General features: G+C 37.0%; 3 protein-coding genes across 5 annotated transcripts in view; 1 reads left to right on the top strand and 2 right to left on the bottom strand.

Moving 5' to 3' along the window:
- Positions 1–1201, bottom strand: part of si:dkey-237h12.3 — a 297461-nt gene extending 296260 nt beyond the window's left edge. The window contains exons 1-2 of the mRNA XM_073922109.1: positions 1153–1201; positions 990–1070 (exon numbers count right to left, since the gene is read on the bottom strand). The gene's annotated coding sequence lies outside the window, so the exon portion shown is untranslated. The remainder of the gene's footprint in view (positions 1–989; positions 1071–1152) is intronic.
- An 18-nt stretch (positions 1202–1219) lies between these two features.
- On the top strand, positions 1220–10052 carry aga (aspartylglucosaminidase). 2 transcript variants are annotated; one of them, NM_001110281.1, is given in 9 exon segments: positions 1271–1417; positions 1495–1648; positions 2988–3100; positions 4197–4309; positions 4904–5015; positions 7950–8025; positions 8223–8330; positions 9475–9608; positions 9707–10035. In NM_001110281.1, coding segments are annotated over 9 exon segments (1014 nt in total). In that variant the 5' UTR covers positions 1271–1314; the 3' UTR covers positions 9808–10035.
- neil3 (nei-like DNA glycosylase 3) lies at positions 10039–22892 on the bottom strand. 2 transcript variants are annotated; one of them, XM_005157318.5, is made up of 10 exons: positions 22644–22892; positions 22448–22557; positions 17834–17965; positions 17318–17531; positions 17111–17185; positions 16862–17028; positions 13862–14031; positions 13378–13765; positions 12013–12175; positions 10039–10369 (listed from the first exon to the last, which is right to left on the bottom strand). In XM_005157318.5, the coding sequence occupies exons 1-10, from the start codon at positions 22746–22748 to the stop codon at positions 10187–10189; spliced, it is 1707 nt and encodes a 568-aa protein (XP_005157375.2). In that variant the 5' UTR covers positions 22749–22892; the 3' UTR covers positions 10039–10186.
- Positions 22893–24901: the final 2009 nt, after the last annotated feature.

Genomic DNA, 24901 nt, shown 5'->3' with positions numbered 1-24901 from the left:
ACAGCGAGGGCTATGCAACCGCACAAAGCTACGCTGGACTATACTCATGTGCTTGACACAGAAGAATAAATCAGCCTTAAGTCACAATAAAGGTTCTTTATGTATCATTGGCACTAGATGGTTCTGTGAAGACACTTTAGCATCCACAGAACATTTTCATTGTGTGTGTGTGTGTGTGTGTGTGTGTGTGTGTGTGTGTGTGTGTGTGTATGTGTGTGTGTGTGTGTGTGTGTGTGTGTGTGTGTGTGTGTAAGAAGTATAAATAAGAAGTATATATAACAAGTATAAAACGTCATTTAATAAACTATCATTAAATAAACAGTTTTCAGTTGTTTCAATCTTTTTCATGAAAAAAATACCCCTCCAATTCTACCTTTACTGTATAAATTAAAAACACTTTCTAATTTATTGTCTTTTTGGCAAAACAGAAATGTTAACACTGTTTTACACTTTTATAATGTGTGTTTACATTAATTATTACTAGTGATGCCAATGTTTTCATACTGGGCTGCTGGTTGCTGATTCCTCCACAGGCTCCACTCCTTGGAGGAGCCTTAGAGCTCCATTACAAAAACTGCTTACAAGTGATTTTCAAGTTGAAACTGTCTAGAACATGTAAAAGTAATACATATTTAGGTACTGACATTAGATAATTCCGGTGTTCAGATAAGAGGGCAACAGTATGTTTGGCTTTTGGCGTGCTTTTCTTTTAATTTATTATTATTATTTACCTAGTAGCCCTGACCGGAGTACAAATCTGTAATATGGTGTGTAGAATTATTTGATTTTATTTTTCTATTCGATTTATTTAGCCTAATGTGTTGTTGTTTGTTTCCGAGCTAGTTTCAATGTTAACTAATCTGTATGTTCGAATTACGAGTAAAATAATAGTTTTTGCTTTGATATTTTAACATTACAATTACAGTTTGTTTAAACCCCTCCCGCTAAAATAAACAGACTAAATAAAGATCTTTCCAGGTAATATTTACCTTAATTTTACATTCTTGGTCTTTTTGGCTTGGTCCTGGCTTTTTTACCTTCAATCTTGTTCTTCTTCACACAACTGCTATCTAGTGGAAAATCAGAAAATGTTTAAATGGTTTAGTTTTGATATACCTAAACACCAAAGACATACGAATCTCGAAACATTACCTCGTTTTGCTTGACGATTTTTACCTGTGCGGTTCCTTTAAATAACGTCATTATCACGTGACAAAACACGGAAGTAAATAGGTGCATGAAAAAGCATGTGACCAGGATGTTTTTATACATTAAATAGATATAGGCTAGAACCCGTCGATTTAGTAATGAATCATGATTCAGCGATTATTTATCATTGTTTGTTTTCTTCCTCTAAATCAAGCTTCGCTGCCATTGGTGATAAACACATGGCGCTTTGAGGATGCAGCCGGCGCAGGTCAGACAGTAACCCTCCGTGATTTATATCTGAGGGAAGTTTTGGGTTTAATCGCAGTCTGTTGTTTGTTTCTGTAGCCTGGAAGGCGTTGGAGAAGGGTGGCTCGGTTCTAGACGCGGTAGAGCGGGGCTGTGCGTACTGTGAGCTCGTGCAGTGTGATGGGAGCGTCGGCTTTGGCGGGAGTCCGGACGAGCGCGGAGAGACGACGCTGGACGCGATGATTATGAATGGGTAGGCAACTGTGTATGTTAAGTGTAAGGATATATTATATAAATATACACATACTGTATTAGTATATAATAGGTATGACTTGCCAGGTATGCGCACTCACATTGGAAATTAATAAAATAAGAATTCAAGAAAAATCCAAGTAAAATAAATATCTCTATTATTATATATTAACTTTGTATTATTCATTCATTAATTTAAAATCATTTTATTCATCAGGGGTAGCCACAGGGTAATGAACTGCCAACTTATCCAGCATATTTTTTTATGCAGCTGATGCCCTTCCAGCTGCAACCCATCACTGGGAAGAACCCAAACACTCCCCAATCACACACATTTACTACGGACAATTTAGCCTACCCAATTCACCTATACCAAATGTCTTTGGACTGTGGGGGAAAATTGGAGGCACCCAGAGGAAACCCAGGCTAACATGGGGAGAACATGCAAACTCCACACAGTAGTGCCAACTGACCCAGTCAAGGCTCAAACCAGTGACCTTCTTGCTGTGAGGCGATCGTGCTACCCACTGCACCACCGTGACACTTCACACATTCTTATTTACAGTGGTAACTTTTAGCCTTCTGTAACGTCTGTGATTATATTAAATAAATAACTAAATGCAACATATATAAACACATACAGCCCCTTACAGTCTCCGATATGTTACCAACTACAGAAAAACTACACACAGCATACATTTAGTCCTTATTTAGGTTCAAAACAACACAAAATATAACCTCTCATCTGTGTCTGTAATCTTCAGCAGCACGTGTATTTGATGTTGCAATCTGGTAATTTTTATCGTAATAATAACACTTTTATTTATTGTTATGAACAGAGGGCTTCACGGTAGCCCAGTGGGTAGCATGATACCCTTACAGCAAGAAAGTCACTGTTTCAAGTCCCAGCTGGGTCAGTTAGCATTTCTGTATGGAGTTTGCATGCTCTCCCCATGTTGTTGTGAGTTTTCTCCGGGTGCTCCAGTTTCTCCCACAGTCCAAAGACTTGCGCTTTAGATGAATTGAATAAACTAAATTGTCCGTAGTGTATGTAAATAAATGAGAGTGTATGGGTGATTCCCAGTGTTAGGTTGTAACTGGAAGGGCATCTGCTGCATAAAACAAATGCTGGATAAGTTGGCATTATTAAAATTAATAAAGGTACTTAGCTGAAAAGAAAATAAATGTTCTAAACAGATTTGTAGTGCAAGTAGTTTGATCGTTTACTGCCATTGGTTATTCCGAGCTATGGGAAACGAATCAAAATTGAACACAATTGCGGAAAATATGCTTACTTCTGCACTGCAAAATAAGATGAATACTGTATGTTCCATGTTCAGAGATACGATGGAAGTAGGAGCAGTGGCAGATCTGCGCAGGGTCAAAAATGCTGTGGGTGTCGCTCGAGCAGTGATGGAACACACAGAGCACACCTTCATAGTGGGCGAGTCGGGTAAGAAGTGTCTCCATGTCCATAATCACCAAGTAGCTGGTCAAAAGCTCTTGTTGGTGTTTACATCAATTGGGAAGGACGTTTATTCAAAGAGGTCGCTTTAACAGTTTAAAACTCGAAATTATATGTTAAGGGTTCCCACTCTTAGCTAACCCTGACTTTTCACAGACTAAATAGCTGAATACCCATTACCTAAAATTAACAGAAAAACAGGTGGCTGTTGTGCTTTTAGCTTGAATGTCATTTTGCAAAACTTTAATATCTACTATTAGAACAACAATGGATAATTTAACACCGATTTTGGAAACAAATTGAGGTTGTGTGGCTGTGAAGTGCTATTAGTATAGACAGTTGTTTTAATACTCTACATTTAGCTTTTCTGTTATCTACTTTCTAACACTCAGACTTTAAAGTGGTAATTTCAGAGCTAAAGCTCCTAAGATTGATATTATCTGGAAATATTAGCCTTAATTAAGAGGTACAGTCTAGTGACTGTCTATTCGACTTAAGGGAATTGCAGTTAATGATCTTGTAAGGCATAAAATGGAGCTAAAAATAGTCTAACCATAACAATAGACATCAAGCAATGTGATTTAAATACGGTGTAGAAAATGTAAATTTTAATAAATTGAAATTAAACTTAAAGCAACAAACATAAATGCCTGATTTTCTGTAATTTGGATAAGAAAAATACATATGCGTTGAATTTTAATCATTTAAAATGCCATGATATTCCATAACCTGTTTGAGTTCTGTATGTAGACATTGCTCAGATTCATTTTAAAGTATAAAGCACTTTACATTCTGTAATTCCATCCATAGTGTTGTGCCATTTTATTAATTCCATCTGCTCTCTTAATTAAAAGGAATTATTGAGTACTAAACGGCTTTCTTGCTGTATGCGTGGCTGCTTAACATCCACATTACAATAAAAAAGGCTGAGTAAGCCTCCCTCTGCTCCATTTTTGCTCTTTCCTGTATCTAATGTTTATTTCAGATCGGTTCTACTAGCTGATTCATTTTGTTCAAAACTCCCTTGCCATTTGAAATACAGTGGAACTGAAGAAAAAAACCCTCTTTCTGTTTTTTCATGCAGCCACAATCTTTGCTCAAAACATGGGCTTCACGTCTGAAGACTTGTCAACTAACAAATCAATAGCTATTTTCTCTCAGTGGCTGCAGCAGAATTGTCAACCCAACTATAGAAAGGTAAGTCCCCAAAAAAACTAGCAACTTCTGTGTAATCATCACTCCAGGGTTTACCTTTAAAGTTCTTAAACACCTTTGGCAACTTCAAACATGGGTTTAGGAGATGATCTATGGCAGATAAACCATATCAGTATACTTCAAACGTACCAAAGCTTTAAAAGATTGTGTGGTTAGATACGAATAAAGTTTCAGTCAGTTTTTTTTTTTTTCCTCAGAATAGAAAATATTCACCGTGAAACAACCAATGAATAATGCATAGTGAGATTTAGGAAGAATACAGTGGTTGATTCCACATTCTGCTATTGGCACAATCAAAGCCCTATGGAAATATGTGGAAACAATGCTCTGAATACATTATTAATATTTTTTGTATTTTCATACTCTGATTAAACTGTTATGGTTGTTCGTTAAGTTATTAAAATTTTCAAAAATAAATCAAAAAAGGTGGATAAAACTTAACAGGCAGCAACATGAAGTCAATAACGTTGCTATGTAAAGCCAATTCTAAAAGATAAATAATTAGCCTTACTCCTCGTCTCAGATCAAAGGATAATTTAGAGAATAATCAGTTCTGTATTCATATTCTCTTTTTAGAATGTTTCTCCAGACCCTTCCAAATCATGTGGGCCATACAAGCCCAAAGCCAAGCAATGGATGCCAAAGCACCCGAGAGGAAATTTTGACCCCAGATCTCATGACACAATTGGTAAATGTTAATCCTTTTTTATTCCAAGTGTAACACAGACCAGAAAGCAGGAGTTGTTCAAGTAAACCTCACTCCCCTGGCCTGATGCTAGAAACTGTCTGAATTTTTTTGTCCATATGCCTCTCATGAATTTCACCATTACTGCACTTTAAAGTGACTTAAGATATCTAACAGCAACATCAAACACTGTATTCAACAATATCAAAAATGCTCCTAGAACTAAAATCTTTTGCAATTTCAGAGGGGTGAACACATTAAATATGGATACTTACATCAGTAGATGTTAGAACTATCAAAAGTTCCTCCAGTTCAAAAGCTGCTAATTTTCCCCTAGGGCAGTTGTCCTGATAATACAAACTCTGAAGTGACATGAGTGTCATTGGAGTACTGCTATTAACAGTGTCGTTATCTAGATTTAGTGGAATACTTAGACCTATCATGTTTTTCTTGATCAAATTGCTTTTAAAGTAGTTGGTACTTGTGTTTTGTATAGAATATCTGTGGCCAGGCACCTATAATCTTTGTTACTGGTATAGTGCCTATTTTGCTGGGTTGGACTGGGTTAGGCCCACACGCTAAAAAGTGGGTACGTCTGGAAATGGTCACAGGAACTAAGGGTGCTTTCACACTTGGTTCAATTGTCCCCCCTTGCCACTTTCTCGATTGGTTTGTCCACACCATCTTTTTTCCTAGCGTCTTCAAGCTGCTTTTGTGTATAGCCACAATGCCAAAATGAAAAGACGTATGCACATCGCGGTCATTCTGTACCTTTACTGAATCTTTTGGTTTTGGTAACATACAGTATAGAGAGCGACTTGCATCTATCTGCATCTATCTAAATATTAAAAACTTCCAGTACATAGCGCAATGTCTGCAGAAGTCGTTTGTGGAAAAGACAAGCAGACATCATCACTGTTATCACTGGGTCAGTCTTGTCTATCACTAAAGTAACATTTGGTGATACACAAACACACATGAATAAACGGCGATTCACTTCTGCCATTTTGTTTGATTGCGTTCATACAAGTGAACCAGACCAGAGTTTGCAAGAACCTTACCCCAGACCATCTCTTTTAGGCCGACTCGGGTACGGTTTGTGGGTGTCCGATCGAGTTCAGAAGACAATTACACTAGCTAAAATGTACCTAACTCTGACGTCAAATGAACCTGGGGTTCGGACCAAAAGTCATGGTGCAAAGCACCCTAAAGCCCTGCTCACACTGCGATTTCAGCCATGATTTTGTCATCTGAGACAAATCTGAAAATCCTAAAAGATTCCTGAAATCCTAGGCTAACATCTGTGGTCTTTGATCGTTTGACATGTTCATTGACATGAGATTTTTCCTCCTATGAAGTTCTGGAAATGTCAGAAGATATCAGACACTTTCCTGCAGTGTGACAACAGATGTGTCAATCCAAGAACCAATAGGAGCTCGGAATTTATATAAGTCAAATGACCGCAGGGAAATGTCAAAACCTTCCTGGCTGGTTTTATTATTGAATCATGCCGCGTGCACAATTGTTTACGTAGTTTACATTTGCAGCGAGGAATCATTTCAGAACATAGGATAGTGAAAGTGTCAGGGGTGGATGATGTCAAACTCTGTTTGGCTCATTGTCTTTTAGTCTGACTTTATGACAGCTGAGATCTTACAGTGTGACATGGGTGCCATGTTTTTGCAGTTTGACATGCTACAATCATATAAAAATAAATAAAATTTAAAATTTGCACAGTGTGACTCGGCCTTCAGGCTGCTTTTGAAATCTCAGTCTTATTCTGGGCATACTACATTTACTATGATTTTACTCTCACATAACCTATTGGTATTACTTCATAGCCATTCAGGAATGTACTTGGACCTCATTTATTGTTCTTGGGCCTCATACAAAAGTAAAGTATCCACCACATGCACATTTTAGAATCCCTCTGGAAGAAGTAGATCATCTGGTTACTTTTATCTTCTCTATTACGAGTACTTTTATTTCAGACATACATTTGTTACCAATATTTAAGTAGAGAGGCATGTGATCTCATACACAGCCAATGAAAACATTTAGTGCAAAAAGTCCTTTATAGTGCTAAGATCAAAGTGCCTTTCATGGCAAGTAATTTCACTCGATGGTCATCTTTGAAATGGCTCTCAGGCAGCATGCTTGGACATTCGGTTTGAATGGGGAAACATTAAATTCTCCAAAATTGCTTGCCAAGCTTAAAATAAAATTCATATCATAAATCACCAATAAAATTAAACAAATACTGTCTTTCATTTCTAAACGTTCGAAACACAAAATCTGCAGAAAGTAAGTCATGTCTGGTCTGAGCCCCTCCCCCAGAGAATCATCAGTCTATATCGATCTATGATTGGCTCCTGTACTAGGTGGTGGCGCTTCATTCGTCATATTGACCATTACACTTTTCCCTATTCAAAACTATATGAGTGACACATCTTGTGTATTCTATAGTCTTTGCTAAGACCCAGTTGGGAGTGAGGTTGAGGCGAGAGTTTAGGTCAGTTATTAGAAGTGAGAAAACTACTTGGAATTGATGCCAACAGCTGCTGTTTTTACTGTCCATGCTAATACATGCATCTCCTATTTTTTGAAGCGCTGATATGAATCCGGCTTAGAGCCAAGAGAGTAGAACATTAGGGGTTACATAAAGGCTTGAAATACTTTTGAAATAATAGTTATCTGGTAAGACAAAAACGATCAGTCTTAAGACAAAGAAATCTGTTGGTGCAAATGTATTTTTCTGCGAGCAGACATGGACTTGTCCACAGAGTACCAAGCTCATTAGTTTGAATTTGCATAATGAGAAGAAAGCGCGATAAATGGGCTTCATGCCTTGAGGACATACTTGCAAATCGCTGCTTTGATTCAATTCATTGACGCATATGATCCTAGTTTAACATTCTAACTGTTTATTTTGATTAGGTATGGTTGTGATCGGAAGGAAAGGACAGGTAGCTGCTGCAACATCCACCAATGGAGCAACACATAAGATACCAGGGTGAGCACAACAAACCGGTTACTAAAGTTTGTCTCGGGTGTCCTGTTGAAGCCAGAATGCATGAGTGTTTAAAACTGGAAGAAAAAACAATCTCTTCAGCTGAGATTTAGCTTTGCTGTTGTTCAGTACTAGCAGAAATGGCTTTCCAGTCCCTTGTCAATAGAGCTTTACTAAAGTGTATACATGCTGATGTGTAGCCGTGTAGGTGATTCACCAGTGGCTGGAGCCGGGGCTTATGCTGACAGCACAGTCGGTGGAGCGGCTGCCACAGGAGACGGAGACATCATGATGCGTTTCCTTCCAAGGTAATTATTATTCATGAGATGTCATTTTATTAGTGTCTGTCTGCAGACAAAAATCTTTATGAGCTGCCTTGATGAATTAAAGATTTAGCTCATGTCAAATAGCTATTGTTTACTGCAGCCTGTTGATGCTGCAGTTTCTATTTGGACCACAAGGGTTGAGGTGGTTTTACAAAATTCTCTAATATTGTTGTTCTTTTATAGGGCTTTATACTGTATGGTTGTGTGTTCATGAAACTATTTAGTGTGTTAGTTCCATAGACTGCAAAAGATAAGGATGCAGTATCCGTGGTCGCCCATAGGTTTCTTAAGAGATCAAATGAAGCTACAAGTGGGCAAGTTGGGTCATCTCTCCAACCAGGGGTTCCCAAACAAGGGCAGACGAAGCTTGAGCAGAGCTGACAGCGACCAGCAAGACCTAGCTGTCACTCAAGTGCCACGTCCTAATTTATGCAGACTTAATATAACTTAATATAAACAAAATGGATGAGTTATAAAAAAAAAAATTCAGCCCCCTCACAGTTGTCCTGAAGGGTAATATTAGCTATACGAGTCAAAATCGTTCTTTGTACCAGGCTGTAAACACCTTTTTTTTCTGCTGTAATAATGGCCATTTTAACAGTGGGCTCAATAGAAATGTGCCTTATGAAGCCAGCCCTGGTGGAATTTCGAAGAATTGCAGTTTCAGTTTCTTTCATATTAGCTTCAAGAGAGAGAGCAGGAGGTTGCCGCTTGGTTAGTTCACTCCCACCCACCCAGAAAAAGGATTATCAGGATTAATCGAAAGCATGACAAGAAATATATTACCTGTGTAGTTTCTCCATCAAGTTTCCCAGTACTAGGTTGTGGCTGGAAGGGCATCAATTGCATAAAAAATAAAATATGCTGGAATAGTTGGCGGTTCGTACCGTTGTGGCGACCCCTGATAAACAAGGAACTAAGCCGAAGGAAAATTAATGAGTAAATAAGTTTATCCATCAAGTTGATTATCTCTAGAACAGAAATCCAGTTATCAGATTATATAAATTTGTTAGCAGTTTAAGAAATAAATCTCCGTTTGTGGTCCAAATAATAGGATTCCAATGGGTAATTAAAAATAGAAGTGTATTATTATATTAAATACTTTTATTCATTATTTTGTTTCAAGTTTTCTAGCTGTTGAGCTGATGAGAAATGGAGCACAACCCACTGTTGCCTGTCGGACAGCCATTAACAGAATCAAGAAGTATTACCCAGATTTTTTTGGAGCAGTTATTTGTGCTAATACAGCTGGTGATTATGGTAAATGCTAAAGCTTGATTATTTTTCTTACTCAGACTTAGCATATGAAGTTATATAATTTATGAAATGCTTTTTTTTTTTTTTTTTTTTGTCAAAAGGTGCTGCTTGTAACAAGCGTCCCGGGTTCAGCCAGTTTCCCTTCATGGTGGTCAACCCACTGACAAACCAGCCCGAGTTGCATACAGTGAACTGCTTTTAATTGCAACCATTTTGTTGTATACTTGTATACTATGTCTTGTAAATTTGATTCATGTATCATTGAAGTGTATATGCCTTTTGATCCAAAGTGACTTTGCACTTTTTAAAATACATTCCTAAAATGTTTTTAAATCTTCTGAAGGATCTGCGAATCAGATTAAGCTCTTGGATGTTTTATACTGTATTTGAACTGCTACATGTTTCCAAATAGACCATAATAAATTGCCAATGATTTGTTTTTTAAAAGAATCTTTTATTACAGATTTACTATGACAAAACACACACTTATGTTTTCATCATCTCAACATAAAAAGCAAACATAGCTTCAAAAGCTTTTTAATGCATTTGAAAAGATGTCATGTCCAACTCACGCTGTGGACTCAGCAGCCAGGCAGAATTGAGATGCCAGGGCCATTTTCAGCCCACTGAAAGAAGTTACACTGCTTGCCCATTTTAACTGGGCATGTGTAGAAGTTGCGGCCATTATTGGGTCCCAGTTTCAGAACGGTTTTCATAACGGTCCGTTTGCCATGATGACACATGGGGAAATGCAGGTCTGCCCACTGTTGCAAGAATCACAATTGAAGCAATTGCAAACCACAAATTAGTTATCGAGTTGATTTGAAAACAGTTGCAAGAACAATTCATAAAACTGACTGTACAGTTAGAATGTTTGACTAACCTGTAATAAACTTACCCTACAATAAGCATGTTTATCAGAAGTTCAAGATGTTTCCAAATGTTAAGGAAATAGGAAATACAATACCCAATACTTCATCTTTTTATATTAAATTTACACAAGTGTTAAACTTGGGCCAACAACTAAACTTGATAGAAGGTTTTGGGCCAAAGTTAAATATAGCAAACTGTAGGTGCGTCCCAAATTGCATACTTATGCACTATATTACACTAGTAGTATAAATACTGTGTATTCACTGAAAATAATAAGTGGACTTTAAATACCCAAATGATGCACTTATTCAAATGGTAAAATTAAGTGTGGAATGTTGAACACTTCACACACTCAACAGCTGCTGCTTTGCTCTTGTAGTGAAGCAAAATTTATTTTGGATTGTGAAAGCAAAATTCTCCTAGGAGTGATTATCCCACCACCTGATGGTGAATGCGGTTATACTCATGGCAGGTATTATTGGGTAGTTTGGTCATTTATTTCACCAATTTGGCAACCGTCAAACGTTGTCTGGGAAATGGTTTGAATTTTCACTTTGTAAAACAAAAAAAAACATTAGTGTTTCATTAGGAACAACACTACACATATACTATGCTTTTGAGTGTGTAAGTGCATGTGTGCCATTTGGGACACAGCTTGTATTTCATTAATTTTGCGGTGGGTAATTTCCTAATATTTAAAAATAATTTAAATATTACTTGAAATAGTATTAATGCAGTAAAAATGATAAAGTTTCATAATGAACTTTTTACAGTAAAAACATACTGTAAACGGCCCCATTTATAACGCAATGGAGTTCAATGTTAAATACACGTCAAGCTGCCTTGATTTTCTTGCTGATGTCTTATGCAATTTCCTCTACCCATCAGGTGACCTTATTTACATTGTAAAAACATTGTAATCATAAAACATGTCATTTTAGTAAGCTTTTTCTTTAGTCAACAATAACAAAACAAGGTTTCGTTAAATAAGAAATGTCAATCTCTGTCAAAGGCATTGTGGGCCAAATAAAAGGTCATCACATGTAAGATTTCTGATGGTATGATAACCTTGGATGAAAATATCACGGATGTTGGCGCCAGTGGTGTAGTGGTTAGTGCTCGTGGCGATCCAAGATTGATCCTATCACAACCCTTCCTCTCTCTCTGCTCCCTATGCTTTCCTGTTTTTACTCTCTACTATCCTATATACTAAAGGTGAAAACCCTGAAAAAAAATACAATAATAAAAAAATTCACAGTATGATAGGTTCATGATTGATGATTGCTGCTCTAAAATATGTTCTATTTTAAAATGTTAGGGTAAAAAAATACTCTATACAATAACTCTATAGCATGCTTGGAAGTAGCTTGATAAGTGATTTTTTTTTCAGATGTTTTCTAAATCGTAGCCTGACCAATGGCTTGTGATGTGGAGATACTGTTGCCCTAAAAATCTAAATTACATATTCGTAAAAACACACAAAATACTTAAATATACCTTTATAAAGCTTTTAATGCAAAAAAAGGTTTCTTACCTCAAAGAAGTTACATTGAGTTTCTCGGGGCAGGGAGCAGGTGTAAAACTGTCTGCCTTTGTTTTCTCCTTCCTTAGTGACCACTCTCTGGGTGCATGGTCGGTGATGGCTTTTGCAGCAGGGGGTTGTGGGAAGGGAAGCATCATTACTTTGTTGCGTGCCCCTGCCAAGTTGTATCAAAATATCAGTTAGACAAAACCAGCTTTTTATTTTACAAACCGCTTCAAGTAATTGTTCAGCCAGACAGTCTTAAATTTTTTTATGAATTACAGGATTTTCAACCTGTAATTTGTTTTGCTTCAAATACACATGATGATAGTTTGAAGAACGGTTTTGTCAGTATAAAGTGGGGTCCAAAACAACATCATGATTAAGAGAAAAAAGGTGAAATTAAGGTGGTAAATAATAGTTTTCATTTTTAGGTGAATTATAAATGTGTTAGTATAAAATCAAAGTATATATATATATTTATATATAAAGTATATAACATCTCCTCATAGAAGGTTCATTTGTATATTTGGGGGTTATATTAACTGCAACTGCATAGATTATACTAAACAAAATAAATTAAAGCGAAGATGAAAAATAAAAAATAAAAACCAACGCTTTATGGTTTTTGGTGGAGGTAACTGCATTTAAGTATAGAACTGCAATCAGATGTACAATAACACTGTGTAATCTTCATTGTAATAAATAAATAAACAATTAATCTTCGTTAAAGTGGCAAACGTTACATTTCTTGTGCCCAAATGGTTTAAAGAGCAACTATTTTATCCCTTTTTCAAGGTTTAAGATGTCTTTTGTGTCTCCAGGATGTGTCTGTAAAGTTTCAGCTCAAAACAACCTTCAGATTATTTATTTATAGCTTTTAGAATTTTAAAAGTTTCTACTTTGAACACATTTTAGCTGTTTTTGTTGCCTGTGCCTTTAATGCTAGTTCTCCCTGCTCACCGTTCCTATGTGCCTGTTAGAGTATGCCTCAATCTCCACCTCGGCTGCGTTAGATAAATAGCTCAGTGACAGACATGAAGGAAGCAGATCTCACATAACGTTTGAGTGAAATACTACAGTAAGAACTTTCCCAATGATTATTTAATGTATTTGTTGTTGAGTTAATTAAAGCCTTTCTGCAACAATGACTCACACACTGCATGCATTTAATGGCAAATGTGACAGGACACAGATTAATAACTTAAAATCGTACAGGCTTAAAAAAAACATCCACATAAAAAATTTCATATTATAATTATAATATTATTTCATCATATAAAATTAATTAGTATTTTTTTGGTAACATTAACTTATAAAATAGCAGTATTTCATTTATACATCTCATCACTGGCGAAACTAACCACACTTGCTTACCTTGAGGAGATGTGCTTTATGTTTCCTCCAGAAAACGTTCCATTCGTGGTTTTCATTCTCTTGTTAGGCTGACTGTGGTCTGTTGGAGATTCTCTCTTATAGGGCTCATTGCCTTTGAATTGCATCCCACTCACGCCATTACTGGGACTCTTCCGCTGCCAGTTGCCGTGCGTGCTCAGACCTCTCATTGTCTCTGGTGTGTGTGCCTGGCTAATGGCAGGACTTGAAGGAGAGTCAGGTTTTGCACTGAGGCTGGTTAGCACTAGAGTGGTTGTCCCAAATGCGGCCCTGCGATTCATCTTTATTTCCTGCAGGGGTTTGCTAAAACTGTTGCAGGGGTAGCGGATCAGGTCTGGACTCAAAGGTGAATGTTCCAGCTTTTGGGGCTCTTTAAATGAGAAAAGAGAAAGATATAAAAAGATATTTTTGGATGTGAAGTATTTTTAAAAAATGTTCTGTACTAATACTTGCATTTAAAGCTTACCATCTGGCCTAGGGCTCATGCAGGCATCACAATGCTTGTTGAAAGGCCTATTGATTAAAGTGCAGAGGGAACATGCCCACTCTTCCTCTTCTCGTTTGGCCACATGTTCGCTGCTGCTCATTTCTCCTTGATAAACCCATCCAATCAGACTATTACGAGTTGGGAGCTTGCTGTCAAAGTGAAAAGTAAATGTGTGTATACATATACAAAACTACAATGGGTGAAAAAAAAAATCAAACTGCAGTAGTTCCTGGAAGTTTTCTTTCATTTTCTTTTTGGCTTAATCCCTTTATTAATCTAGGGTCGCTACAAGCGGAGTGTTTTAAGCAGCGGATGCCCTTCTAGCTGCAACCCATTACTGGGAAACATCCATTCACATTCACACACATACACTATGGAAAATTTAGCTTACCCAATTCACCTATACCACAAGTTTTTGGACTTGGGAAAACTGGAGGTTCCCAAAAAAAAAAAAAAACACACGAACACAGGGAGAACATGCAAACTCCACACAGAAATGTCAACTGACCCAGCCGGGGCTTGAACCAGCAACCTTCTTGCTGTAAGGCGATTGTGCTATCCACTGCGCCAACGTGCTGCCCTCCTGGAAGTTTTCAATACTGATAAAGAATTTTGCTGAATGTGTTTGTGCGGTCATCCATAAATATTACACTAATTCAGTGATTCTCAACCACAATCCTGGGGGTCACCAGCACTGAATATTTTGGATGTCTTCTTTCTCGGTCACACCCATTTCAGGTCTTACAGGTCTCTGCTGATGAACTGATGATCTGAATCAGGTGTGTAGGGTTAAGGAGACATGGGCTGCTTCTGAAATCACCCCCTTTTGCTTTGCGTCTATGCGTAAGGATAGACACATAGACACAGCTTTGAAACAATAGTTTTAATATATTTAACCTGCTTTTAACATCTTTGAAATAATACTGCTATCAATCAGCGCCACCTCCTGGACTAATCATTTAAATAATGCTATCTAATAAGAATGAAAGCAACATTTCGCGAGTCAGTTACCATTACCGTGTGACGGCATCTTGTGCTATTTAAATGGAGCCTTGTCATCGCTAAAATCATCAATTTCTCTTATTTTTCAAATATAACCAACTCAAACAAATGTAATTCACCAAAATGTTTGACACACACACACACGGACACACGCACTGTCCCACTAAAAAAAGTGATTGAAAGACTGGCACACAAAGTGAAAATAAAGTGGCATTTTGAAATGACACACAATCACAAAAAATAAAAAAAAAATCAACAAGCAAATCAGGCAGCAGAGTATCAGTAACATACTTTTATTTTTTGGAAATTGCTTGGCTTTGTTATGTATAGGCATGGGCCGGTATAAGATTCTGATGGTATGATAACCTTGGATAAAAATAATCACAGTATCGCGGTATCATGATTACTGCTCTAAAAAATATGCTCTTTTTTAATGCCTGGGTAAAAACAAAAAAAAATTTCCTCTTTGAAAACAATATATTTTATTTTATGAAAGATGCATACTATTTTGGAACAGTAAATATGTCTGGCTAAATAATTCAAATGAATCATTGACTTCTGCTGTCTTCATTAGGGTGAAAAACACAGATTTCATTACAACTTAAAAATGCAATTTTTGGATATCTTTTCTGCTGAAGATACTGCTGTCCTAAAAAAAAAATACCCCTTGAAAACCATTATCACCCCACGCCTAGTTACTTGCCTGTTAAGTTTCATGCCAGTAATATGGTTTGCTCTATAATGCAGTGAACTATTGCGTGTGTGTGCATTGAAGAGCTGCTGAGCACAGTATAACAGCTGACAGGTCGAGAACACCGATCTGATGGCAGACCCTGAATTAGGAGAACGTTTTTTCTCACGCCTGAACTAAATCTGACAGACGTTTAATGGCTTTAACACATCTTTCAGCATCAAAGTTGTGGATCACAAAAACACTTCGTAAGCCACTTAAAACAGTATTGACAACCATTTTCTGACCAAGATTTACCAGTTGTAAATGCTGTAAGCGGAAGTTCTAAGCATCCTATCGGAAGACGCTTGTTGCTATAGCACCCTCCATGCATCAATGAAGAAAAAGGTCTATAGTCTGCTTAAAACAGTATGCGAGCTGAGATTCATAGAATTCGAAAAACAGTATTCGAGAAGTACACGGATGACGTAATTCTTCCAGCGAGATTCTGAAGTGTGCATCCAATGGACACTATGCTATCCCATGATGCACCGCAAGACAATTTATGTATGTGATTGAAGCAACGCAACTGACGCAGGTAGGTTACGTGATCATGACAAAATGGTGGATGTAGTACCTTCGAGTTTCATTCATACTGTATAGAACATGCTTTTCAAGTAGTACATTTAAATTCAAATGCAGTACCTACTGAGTAGTAGGTGTTTTCAGACGCAGCCATGGAAAATGTGCAGAGCTGGTGGTTCTTCAGGAATGTGGATGAGAAACACTGCAATAGTTGATTGTTGGCAGTATGTGCCAGTCTTAATGGGATAGTTCATGAAAAAAAAAACTGTAATTTACACACCCTTATTCCAAACCTGTTTGACTTTCTTCTGTTGAACACAAAAGACAGTTTCTTAAAAGTGGAAACCTGTAACCATTGAATTTCATAGTATTTGTTTTTCCCTTCTATAGAAGTTGATGTTACAGGTTTTTAGCTTTCTTAAAAATGTCTTCTTTTGTGTTCAAAAGAAGAAGAACACACATAAGGGTCTGAAATTATTTGAGGGAGAGTAAAAAACATTTTTTGTGTGAACTATCACTTTAATTTGTGATTCACTGAATCAATTACTTTAAAACAGCTGATTCATTTGTAACACAATATATCTCAATATTAACTTCGTTCTTAGTTCTCTGTACTTTTTATTTACCATATATATTAGAGGTAATAATTAAACGTAATAACATTTTACTTTATTTTGGCAAAGCGATTGATGATTTGAGCTATGAGTGGAGGTGCATCTCACCTGATGTTCACTTCACTCGGATCACCAGTTTGACAGCGCTGACAGTAGTATGTCATCCTGCCGTTGTCTCCCAGTCGACAGACAGTGACAGTTCCGCTACACTGGCCACAGTTTGGACGTTTGTACACCTTGTAATGCTTGTAAAGTGGAGACCCATTCTTTCTACACTGTTTCAGAAACAGAAATAGAACTCAAATGTGACAGAAAAGGTAAAAATTACTGACCAGAAAAATGTAGAGATTTAAGCACCTTATAAAACAGAAGAGTGAAGTCTCGCGTCATCTTCACAAGATGATGAACTTGTTCGTCTGTCAACTGACTGACCTTAAAAAGCACAGAATACAAAAATAGCTTAAAGAATTATTTTAAATAAAGTAAAAGAAAGCATCCATTGAACTGTAACATCTCTCAGACAAACTGACTCTTTTGTGTTGGTAAAGCACAAACAAAGTGTACCTTGACAGCTGGGTTAAGGCCACTATCAAAAAGCGCTTCATTTTTAATTATGTTTCCAACACCAGGCAGGACAGTCTGATCCAACAGAACATCACACAGCATCCTCGCTCTCTCCGTCTTCACAGCTTCCACCGCCCGAGAGAAACTAAACTTGGGCGAACAGATATCGAGAGCCTCCATGGCTCTTACTTTCTGCTCACAGTCCTCTGAGAGTCTAGGAGAGGCAAACAGAATTACACTTCCCCTGAGGAGTCAGAATCTTTGAAGGTTCAGTGTAAAAAAGAAAAAGAGTTCAGACTGTCTGGATCATGGCGAATTAGGATAGTCTGGAATTTAATCCCCCGTTTCTGAGGTTGGGAAGTTGCCGACTTGATGAGCTGACCTCATGAAGATTGCACATTAGGATAAAATGCATGACTTGGAAAGACTTTCAACGATGACGCAACCGGATCCGGGATTTAATCTAACATTTATATCACGAATATTGATAGTCTGAGCTATTAAAAGGAATTTTACCTGATTTCCACAGTTGTGTCAAAGAAACAAATGGCATCGTTGGTAAGCTGAATAACAAGGACTGGAGGCTTTCCATTCAAGTCTTTCTTAAGAGGGTTTATCCTCATAGAGCCATTCATGCCGAAGTGTAATCTAAACCAAAACATACATGAAGTGAGTAGGGACACTTGATATAATCTTTTCAGCATTGACATTGTGATGTGCGCATTTGTAATCGTCACATTCATGGATGCATGATGTCATTTAAGGATCATAGTTGACCAGGTTTGAAGATTAACTGCAAAGTTTAGTTCATCTGTAACATTGATAAGATTTATTATGTGCATGTGCCACTATTTAACATGCCTAGCAAGTTTAAATCATCCTTCATAACTCCAACATTAGAGCAATTCCACTGTTATGGATTTGACATTTGCAATAAAAAATTAAAACATTAATTCACAGAGAAAGTATAACAGGGCTCAACAATAAGGACTGCCCGATGGCCTAGGGCCAGCATGAGAGACGCTTGGGACAGTAGATAGGATCATTACTGGCTTGATTGGGACAGTGCTGCTTTGTCACTTAAGTTTAATTTGTCTGCGACTATTTATAAATTGTGTGCATATTTAAGTTGTGCTTTCAATTCTTTAAATGCTACCTCTCTGTGATATCGTAAACATCATATTGTTTTTTGGTTCCTCTTAACTGATTTGATGTTGAGCATGCAATTCTTTTCCGTAACCTGGTAACAACCAGTACAGCGAAGAAATGGCAACATGGCGGCAACATCACATTATAAGGCTAAAAGAAAATGTCTGTGTCTCTAACGTCTTGGAAGCAGACATTTAAGTGGGAACAGTTGGGGAAAAATAGAAAAGTGATGTTTTGCACAAATTTGCCATCAGTTTGACAAGTCAACTACCTTTTTTGTTAAATAATTTCGAACTGCAATCAAATACCTGTAAATTTTCTATACTGATTTTTTTTTTTTTGCATAACGCTCAAAATTTTGCTCATTTTACATTTATTAACATTTTTAAAAATATTGACAATCTAGATTCACAGACATTTTTGACACATTATCTAAAATATGTGGCTAAAAATAGCTATTAACTTTTCTCTTTCTTTTTTCTGGCATGATCGGACCAGTACAAAAAGTCCTTAGCGTTGAACCCTGTATAAATTAACATAAACATAATAGTGAACCATGTTCATATTTTTCAAAACTACAAACCACAGAGTTATGGGTTGAGAAAAATACATTAACATTTTATATTTTCAATATAACCAAAAAGACTCACTATAGAACAAAAATGTTTGATTTTGTTTAATATTTTTGCACTTATGAGAGAAAAGCTTTGTTCTGGATGTGACGTCTCTCTGTTATAGATGTGACAAATTTGAAATTGGCACTTGTGTTACTTTGGTAAATCAAATATAATTGTTTGAAAACAGAGACATTGTCTGACAAGCAGAGACAAATGTCAGGCAGACATTTTTGAACATTTTTGCAGTAAAATACAAGTCTACACAAAAACACTTTGATAGGCTTTCGCTGTTTCGGTAAAAACGTTTTTTTTCACTGCAAGGTTGACATTTGCAGTGAATTGCTCATTACAGCTTATAGTTCACCAAAAAAAATTACGTTTACTCGGCATTTACATAACTTCAAGCAAATTTAAACCCCTATTTGTTTGTTTCATTTTTTTTTTTTTTTTTTGAATACCAAAAAGATGTTAGAAACCAATAACTATTGACATACATAGAAGACACTAACACTATGGAAATGGTTACCAGTTTCTGACATTCCACTGATTTGTGAGGAATTTTTATTTATTTTTGGATTTTTGAACTATTCCTTAAAGCACTGTTTATTTCATTTGCATCTTTGCTCTATTTGTCTATGCTTATAATTTAGTAATTGTCTGCATATGTACTTCCTAACAAAATCCCCACAATCAATCCAAAATAAAATGATTTCTAAATAGAGCTATGAAAGCCTTCATGTGAAGTACACAGGGAAAAAATGCATGCACTGCAACATACACTTCAGAGAAAGACAGACAGACAGACAGACAGACAGTATAAATTTGCATTTGAATGTCAAATAACAATCACTTAGTTTCAAAACAGCACTTTGAGCCCCAGATGAAAGATATTAGCTAGTAACATCTGCCATATTATCAATCACGCAGACAGTTACTCTCAAAGGACATACTGCTGCTAATCTCTCCTGCTTGCTAGTGAGCAAAGTCAGCTCAGAAATCAGTCACAAAGAGAATCTAGCTAATGACACATTGCAGAGCACAACATAACAAAAATGAAGGCAGTTACCTAATATACTGTAGCAGGTATTAATAATTCTGAAGTTCTGAAAGTCTTAAAAACCCTGTATTCCATTCCATCACGCACACATTTTTTTGCAATAGTGAAATAGCAGAACTTATGACTATCTGATAAGATATTTAAAAAATAATCCCAGCACATCCCCAAAAGGCTGTCATTTTAAATATTTACACTTTGCCACCATCCTTTAAACTCCTAGCTTTTACCAATTTCTCAACAAGAACTTTTGTATTTAATGTATAGCAAGATTTTGCTAATTACTTATTCATTTATATACAATCACCGGCCACTTTATTAGGTACATCTTACTAGTACTGGGTTGGACCCACTTTTGCCTTAAATACAGTCCTCATCCTTCGTGGCATAGATTCAACAAGCTACTGGAAATATTCCTCAGAGATTTTGGTCCATATTGACATGACAGCATCACAGTTGCTGCAGATTTGCACCACATTCCAAAGGTGCTGTATTGGATTGAGACCTGGTGACTGTGGAGGCCTTTTGATTACAGTGAGTACAGTGAACTTATTTTCATGTTCAAGAACAGTTTAAGGGTGCTTTCACACCTACACTTTTGTTTCGGAACACATCTCGTTTGCCCAGTTAGCACGGTTCGTTTGGCATATGTGAACAGGGCAATCGCGCTCTGTTCTGCGCCAAAGTAATCGCTCCGAGATCGCTTGAATGAGGTGGTCTCGGCTCGATTGAAACGAACCCTGGAGCGGTTCGATTGCAGTGAGAAAGCGATCCGATCCGAGCGCGATTATATCACTGTGTTTTATGAATATGTAATAGGCTTACGGTTATATGAAGAGAAAATTATGAGTAGGGCGGGAAGTTTCGCGAGTCTCCGGATGCCCGCAAACGAGTGATGATCTCCCGGTAATCTCACGTCTCCCTCCCGGTCCTCAAATAGGCATCGTCGCGCACCCTTCTCACCCCTCCCCACCACGTCTCTCCTCAGACACGACGCGCGCGCGCACCCTGTCAATCACCACCAAACCACCACCTCTCCTGACAGCTTAGCGGGCCGCTGCAAAATAAACCCTGACACTCTGACCAATGTGAAGAGAGTTTACTCGCACGTGACTTGTTTTAGCTCTTTTGGTCCGATTAGAAACTTTGCAGTGTGAAAACGAACCGCTCCAAGGGCAAAGAGCAACAATGTAACAATTGTAATCGATGTTTCGGAACAACTGAATCGATTCACAGGTGTGAAAGCACCCTAAGATGATTGCGCTTTATGACATGGTGTGTTATCCTGCTGGACACAGCCATCAGAAGATGGCCCAAAGTGTGCCAAGAAAATATCCCTGACACCATTACACTACCACCACCTGAAGGATGGATCCATGATTTCACATTGTTGATGCCAAATTCTGACCCTACCATCTAAATGTTGCAGCAGTAATTGAGACTCATCAGACCAGACCAACACATTTCCAATCTTCTATTGTCCAATTTTGGTAAGCCTGTGTGAATTATAGCCTCAGTTTCCTGTTCTTAGCTGACAGGAGTGGCAACCGGTGTGGTCTTCTGCTGCTGTAGCTAATCCGCCTCAAGGTTAGATGTGTTGTGCATTAAGAGATGCTCTTCAGCATATCTTGGTTGTAACGAGTGGCTACAGACAGTATTGAAGTTACTGTTGCCTTTCCAGTATGGCCCTTCTCCTTTGACATCAACAAAGGATTTGCATGCCCATAACTTTTTCAGAGCATTCTCTGTAAACCCTAGAGATGGTTGTGTGTGAAAATCCCAGTAGATCAGCAGTTTTTGAAATACTTAGACCAGCCCGCCTGACACAAACAACCATGCCACGTTAAAAGTCACTTAAAACACCTTTCTTCCCCATTCTGATGCTAGGTTTGAACAGCAGCAGATCGTCTTGACCATGCCTACATGCATTGAATTGCTGTCATGTGATTGGCTGATTAGAAATTTGCGTTTACGAGCAGTTGTACCTAATAAAGTGGCCGGTGAGTGTATTTACATACGCTTTCATTAGATTAATATTCATAGTGCTATATTTAATTTTCCTCATTTCTATACTGTTACCCTTTATATGCCTTTTTTACAATCAGCCCTGTATTGCCAATCATAACATGATTTTCATGACTTTGGTGTCTTTCAGATTTAAACAGGGCTCTGGGAAGCAAGCCAAAAAAACGAAAATCACTCTCCCTGATGGAGAAACTCCGTTAGACCATGACAATCAACAAATCACGACATAAAATGATAATTTTTAAACACACAGCAGAGATGAACTAATGTGTGTTTTCTACTCACCTCAGAGCTCTGACTCCAAAATACATGAAGAGCTCTTTCCCCAGAGTCTCCACACCTGTGAACTCACCGCCCTTAAAACTCTGGAAAGAGCTTCTGCTGCCGTCATCTGACTGAAAGAAAGAAAACACGTAACATCCAGATGCATATCATTGATCTGTATCATCAGCTTAGCTACGTTACCATGCTCTAAACTTACTGTTGTTTTGGTTTCGTTTCCTTGTATGTGTAAAACTTTCTGTCTCTTTTGAACTCTTGCACGAATCTTCTCTCCGTTCAAAGTGCATCCTGGACCTTCGACCATCACGACCTGCTGTAGTTAAGTGTCTTTACAAGCAAACTAAAAAGCAAAATATAATCTGATATTAAAAAGATCGCTAGCATCCCAAAACCCAACGAGAAGTGAGCAGTCGCTGAGCTGAGCCCGCCAGATCAGTAATTTAAATCTGCGCAAATACGCATGCGCCAATGACTCGTAACTGCAGACGTCATGACGTAAAAAAATGACATTTCTGAAACTTGTTGTTTACATGCTTTTTAAAAACAATATAGTATTACTAGGAGAACCGTTACTAATCCAGAATCAGTTAATACCTATATTTGGTGAAATGTGTTTGTTATAAAGAAAAATAAAAACTATAAATTAAGAGCAGCTGTTCCTTGAAAATACTCTTTACCCCTCCTGCTCTCACATTGTAACAGTATTTTTGATCATTTAAATAGGGAAAGTATATGGTCCATATAGCAAAAGTGTTTCCTTATAAGTAAGGATACTCATTTTTAAAATGATTATCACCATTTTAACGTGGCCTCTATATGAGCTCATTTGTCCCATCTTTGACAGCATGCCTTCATAAATTGTGAAAATAACCAATGGAAGAAGGCTTTAAGAAGAATAACCAACAAAATAACCAATAAAAGCAGACATTTATTTTTTAAATTGACAAATTCTGATTGAGGAAATAAGCTGGCCAGTTTTTATAGGCTACAGTTTTTAATTTAAAACAAGTTTTAACAGATTGAAGTATTCAAGTATTAACAGATTGCTAATTTTTATTTTTTGTATTTTTTTGCAAATTTTTTAATTTTTTTATTAGATTTGCTTATTTTTTATTGTTTTTGTTAGTTTTTTTTATGATGGATTATAATAAATTAGCATTTAAAAAATAAGTATTTTTTCTTTTTTTTTAGATTTCTAAAATTCTAATCTTATTATATTATATTTGAAACTGTAATGACTTATAGTTTAAATGCACATTTGTAAAGAAACATGCAATTTTGTAAACAAAAAGATGGTATGATAAACACTTTGACAAAAATGTAGGAAGTCAAAAGCGGTAATGATAACCATTCAACAAAATACTCCAGCACAAATTAGGGCCTAAAATGTAACTGAAATGCAGTATTTTAACCTCATAAATTGAGGCAAATAAATACAAAAACGTCCACTTTTTGAGAAAAAAGAACCACCCCTTTTAACAGGCTGGCTATGGGCCTGAATATGTATAGGAAATCTAATAAATCTCTAAAAAGTCTTATTTTGCCCTCTTCTCTTTCAGTTTCTTCATCTATTTTGTGTCTATCCTCTGATCAGTTAACCTACTGACATTTCTTTGTTTTTTGTTTGATTTCTGTTATTTTTTCCTCTTATTTTTTTCATCTTTTTCATTCTTTATTGACACCATTGTAAATAATGTAATGATTATTATTGTAAATGATGTGTACCAAATGTATCTTTCTGTTATACAATAAATGTAAAAAAAAAAATAAATAAATGAAACTTGTCATACGATGTTTCATCTCTCTGTTCTTGTAGATGTTTTGGCAATACAATTTTCATGTTAGAAATGAACTTCACCCTGAATGCACAGTATGTAATTTATCATCTGATGTACTGAAACTGATTGTCTTACTGTAAAATATAAAAGCTTTTTTCATTGTAAATTTGTACAAACTTAGTACAAGAATATGCATCTCACTTAATTATTAACAATTCATTCATTTTCTTTTCGGCTTAGTCCCTATATTAATCTGGGTTGCCACAGCAGAATGAACCACCAACTTATCCAGCAAATGTTTTAGGCAGAATATGCACTTCCAGCTGCAATTTGTCTCTGGGAAACATTCATACACACTCATTACGGAAAATTTAGCTTACCCTATTCACCTGTACTGCGTGTCTTTGGACTGTGGGGGAAACCAGAGCACATGGAGGAAATCCACACGAATGCAAGGAGAACATGCAAACTCCACACAGAAACGCCAACTGACCACACCGAGGCTCGAACCAGCGACCTTCTTGCTGTGAGGCGACAGCACTATACTGTGCCACTATGTCGCCAAGTAAATAAGTTGTACTTTTTAAATGTATTGCACCTTCTTGTACTAGAAGCACATATGACATCATAATCCTATTTATATTTGTGTCCCAAATTCAAAGTAAAAATTTCAGTTAAG

This window comes from Danio rerio, chromosome 14 (assembly GCF_049306965.1).
Source record: "Danio rerio strain Tuebingen ecotype United States chromosome 14, GRCz12tu, whole genome shotgun sequence".
Lineage (NCBI taxonomy): Eukaryota > Metazoa > Chordata > Actinopteri > Cypriniformes > Danionidae > Danio > Danio rerio.
The sequence above is the reverse complement of the archived record's forward strand: the minus strand, read 5'-3'. Positions and strand labels throughout refer to the sequence as shown.

Coding starts and splice junctions, on each gene's coding strand:
- aga (XM_073921524.1), top strand. Junction 4,310..4,903: donor GTCAACCCAACTATAGAAAG/GTAAGTCCCCAA, acceptor TTCTCTTTTTAG/AATGTTTCTCCAGACCCTTC. Junction 5,016..7,949: donor CAGATCTCATGACACAATTG/GTAAATGTTAAT, acceptor TATTTTGATTAG/GTATGGTTGTGATCGGAAGG.
- neil3 (XM_005157318.5), bottom strand. CDS start 22,748: ATGGTCGAAGGTCCAGGATGCACTTTGAACGGAGAGAAGATTCGTGCA. Junction 17,966..22,447: donor TTTGGAGTCAGAGCTCTGAG/GTGAGTAGAAAA, acceptor GTTTTGGTTTAG/ATTACACTTCGGCATGAATG. Junction 17,186..17,317: donor GCCTTAACCCAGCTGTCAAG/GTACACTTTGTT, acceptor GTGCTTTTTAAG/GTCAGTCAGTTGACAGACGA.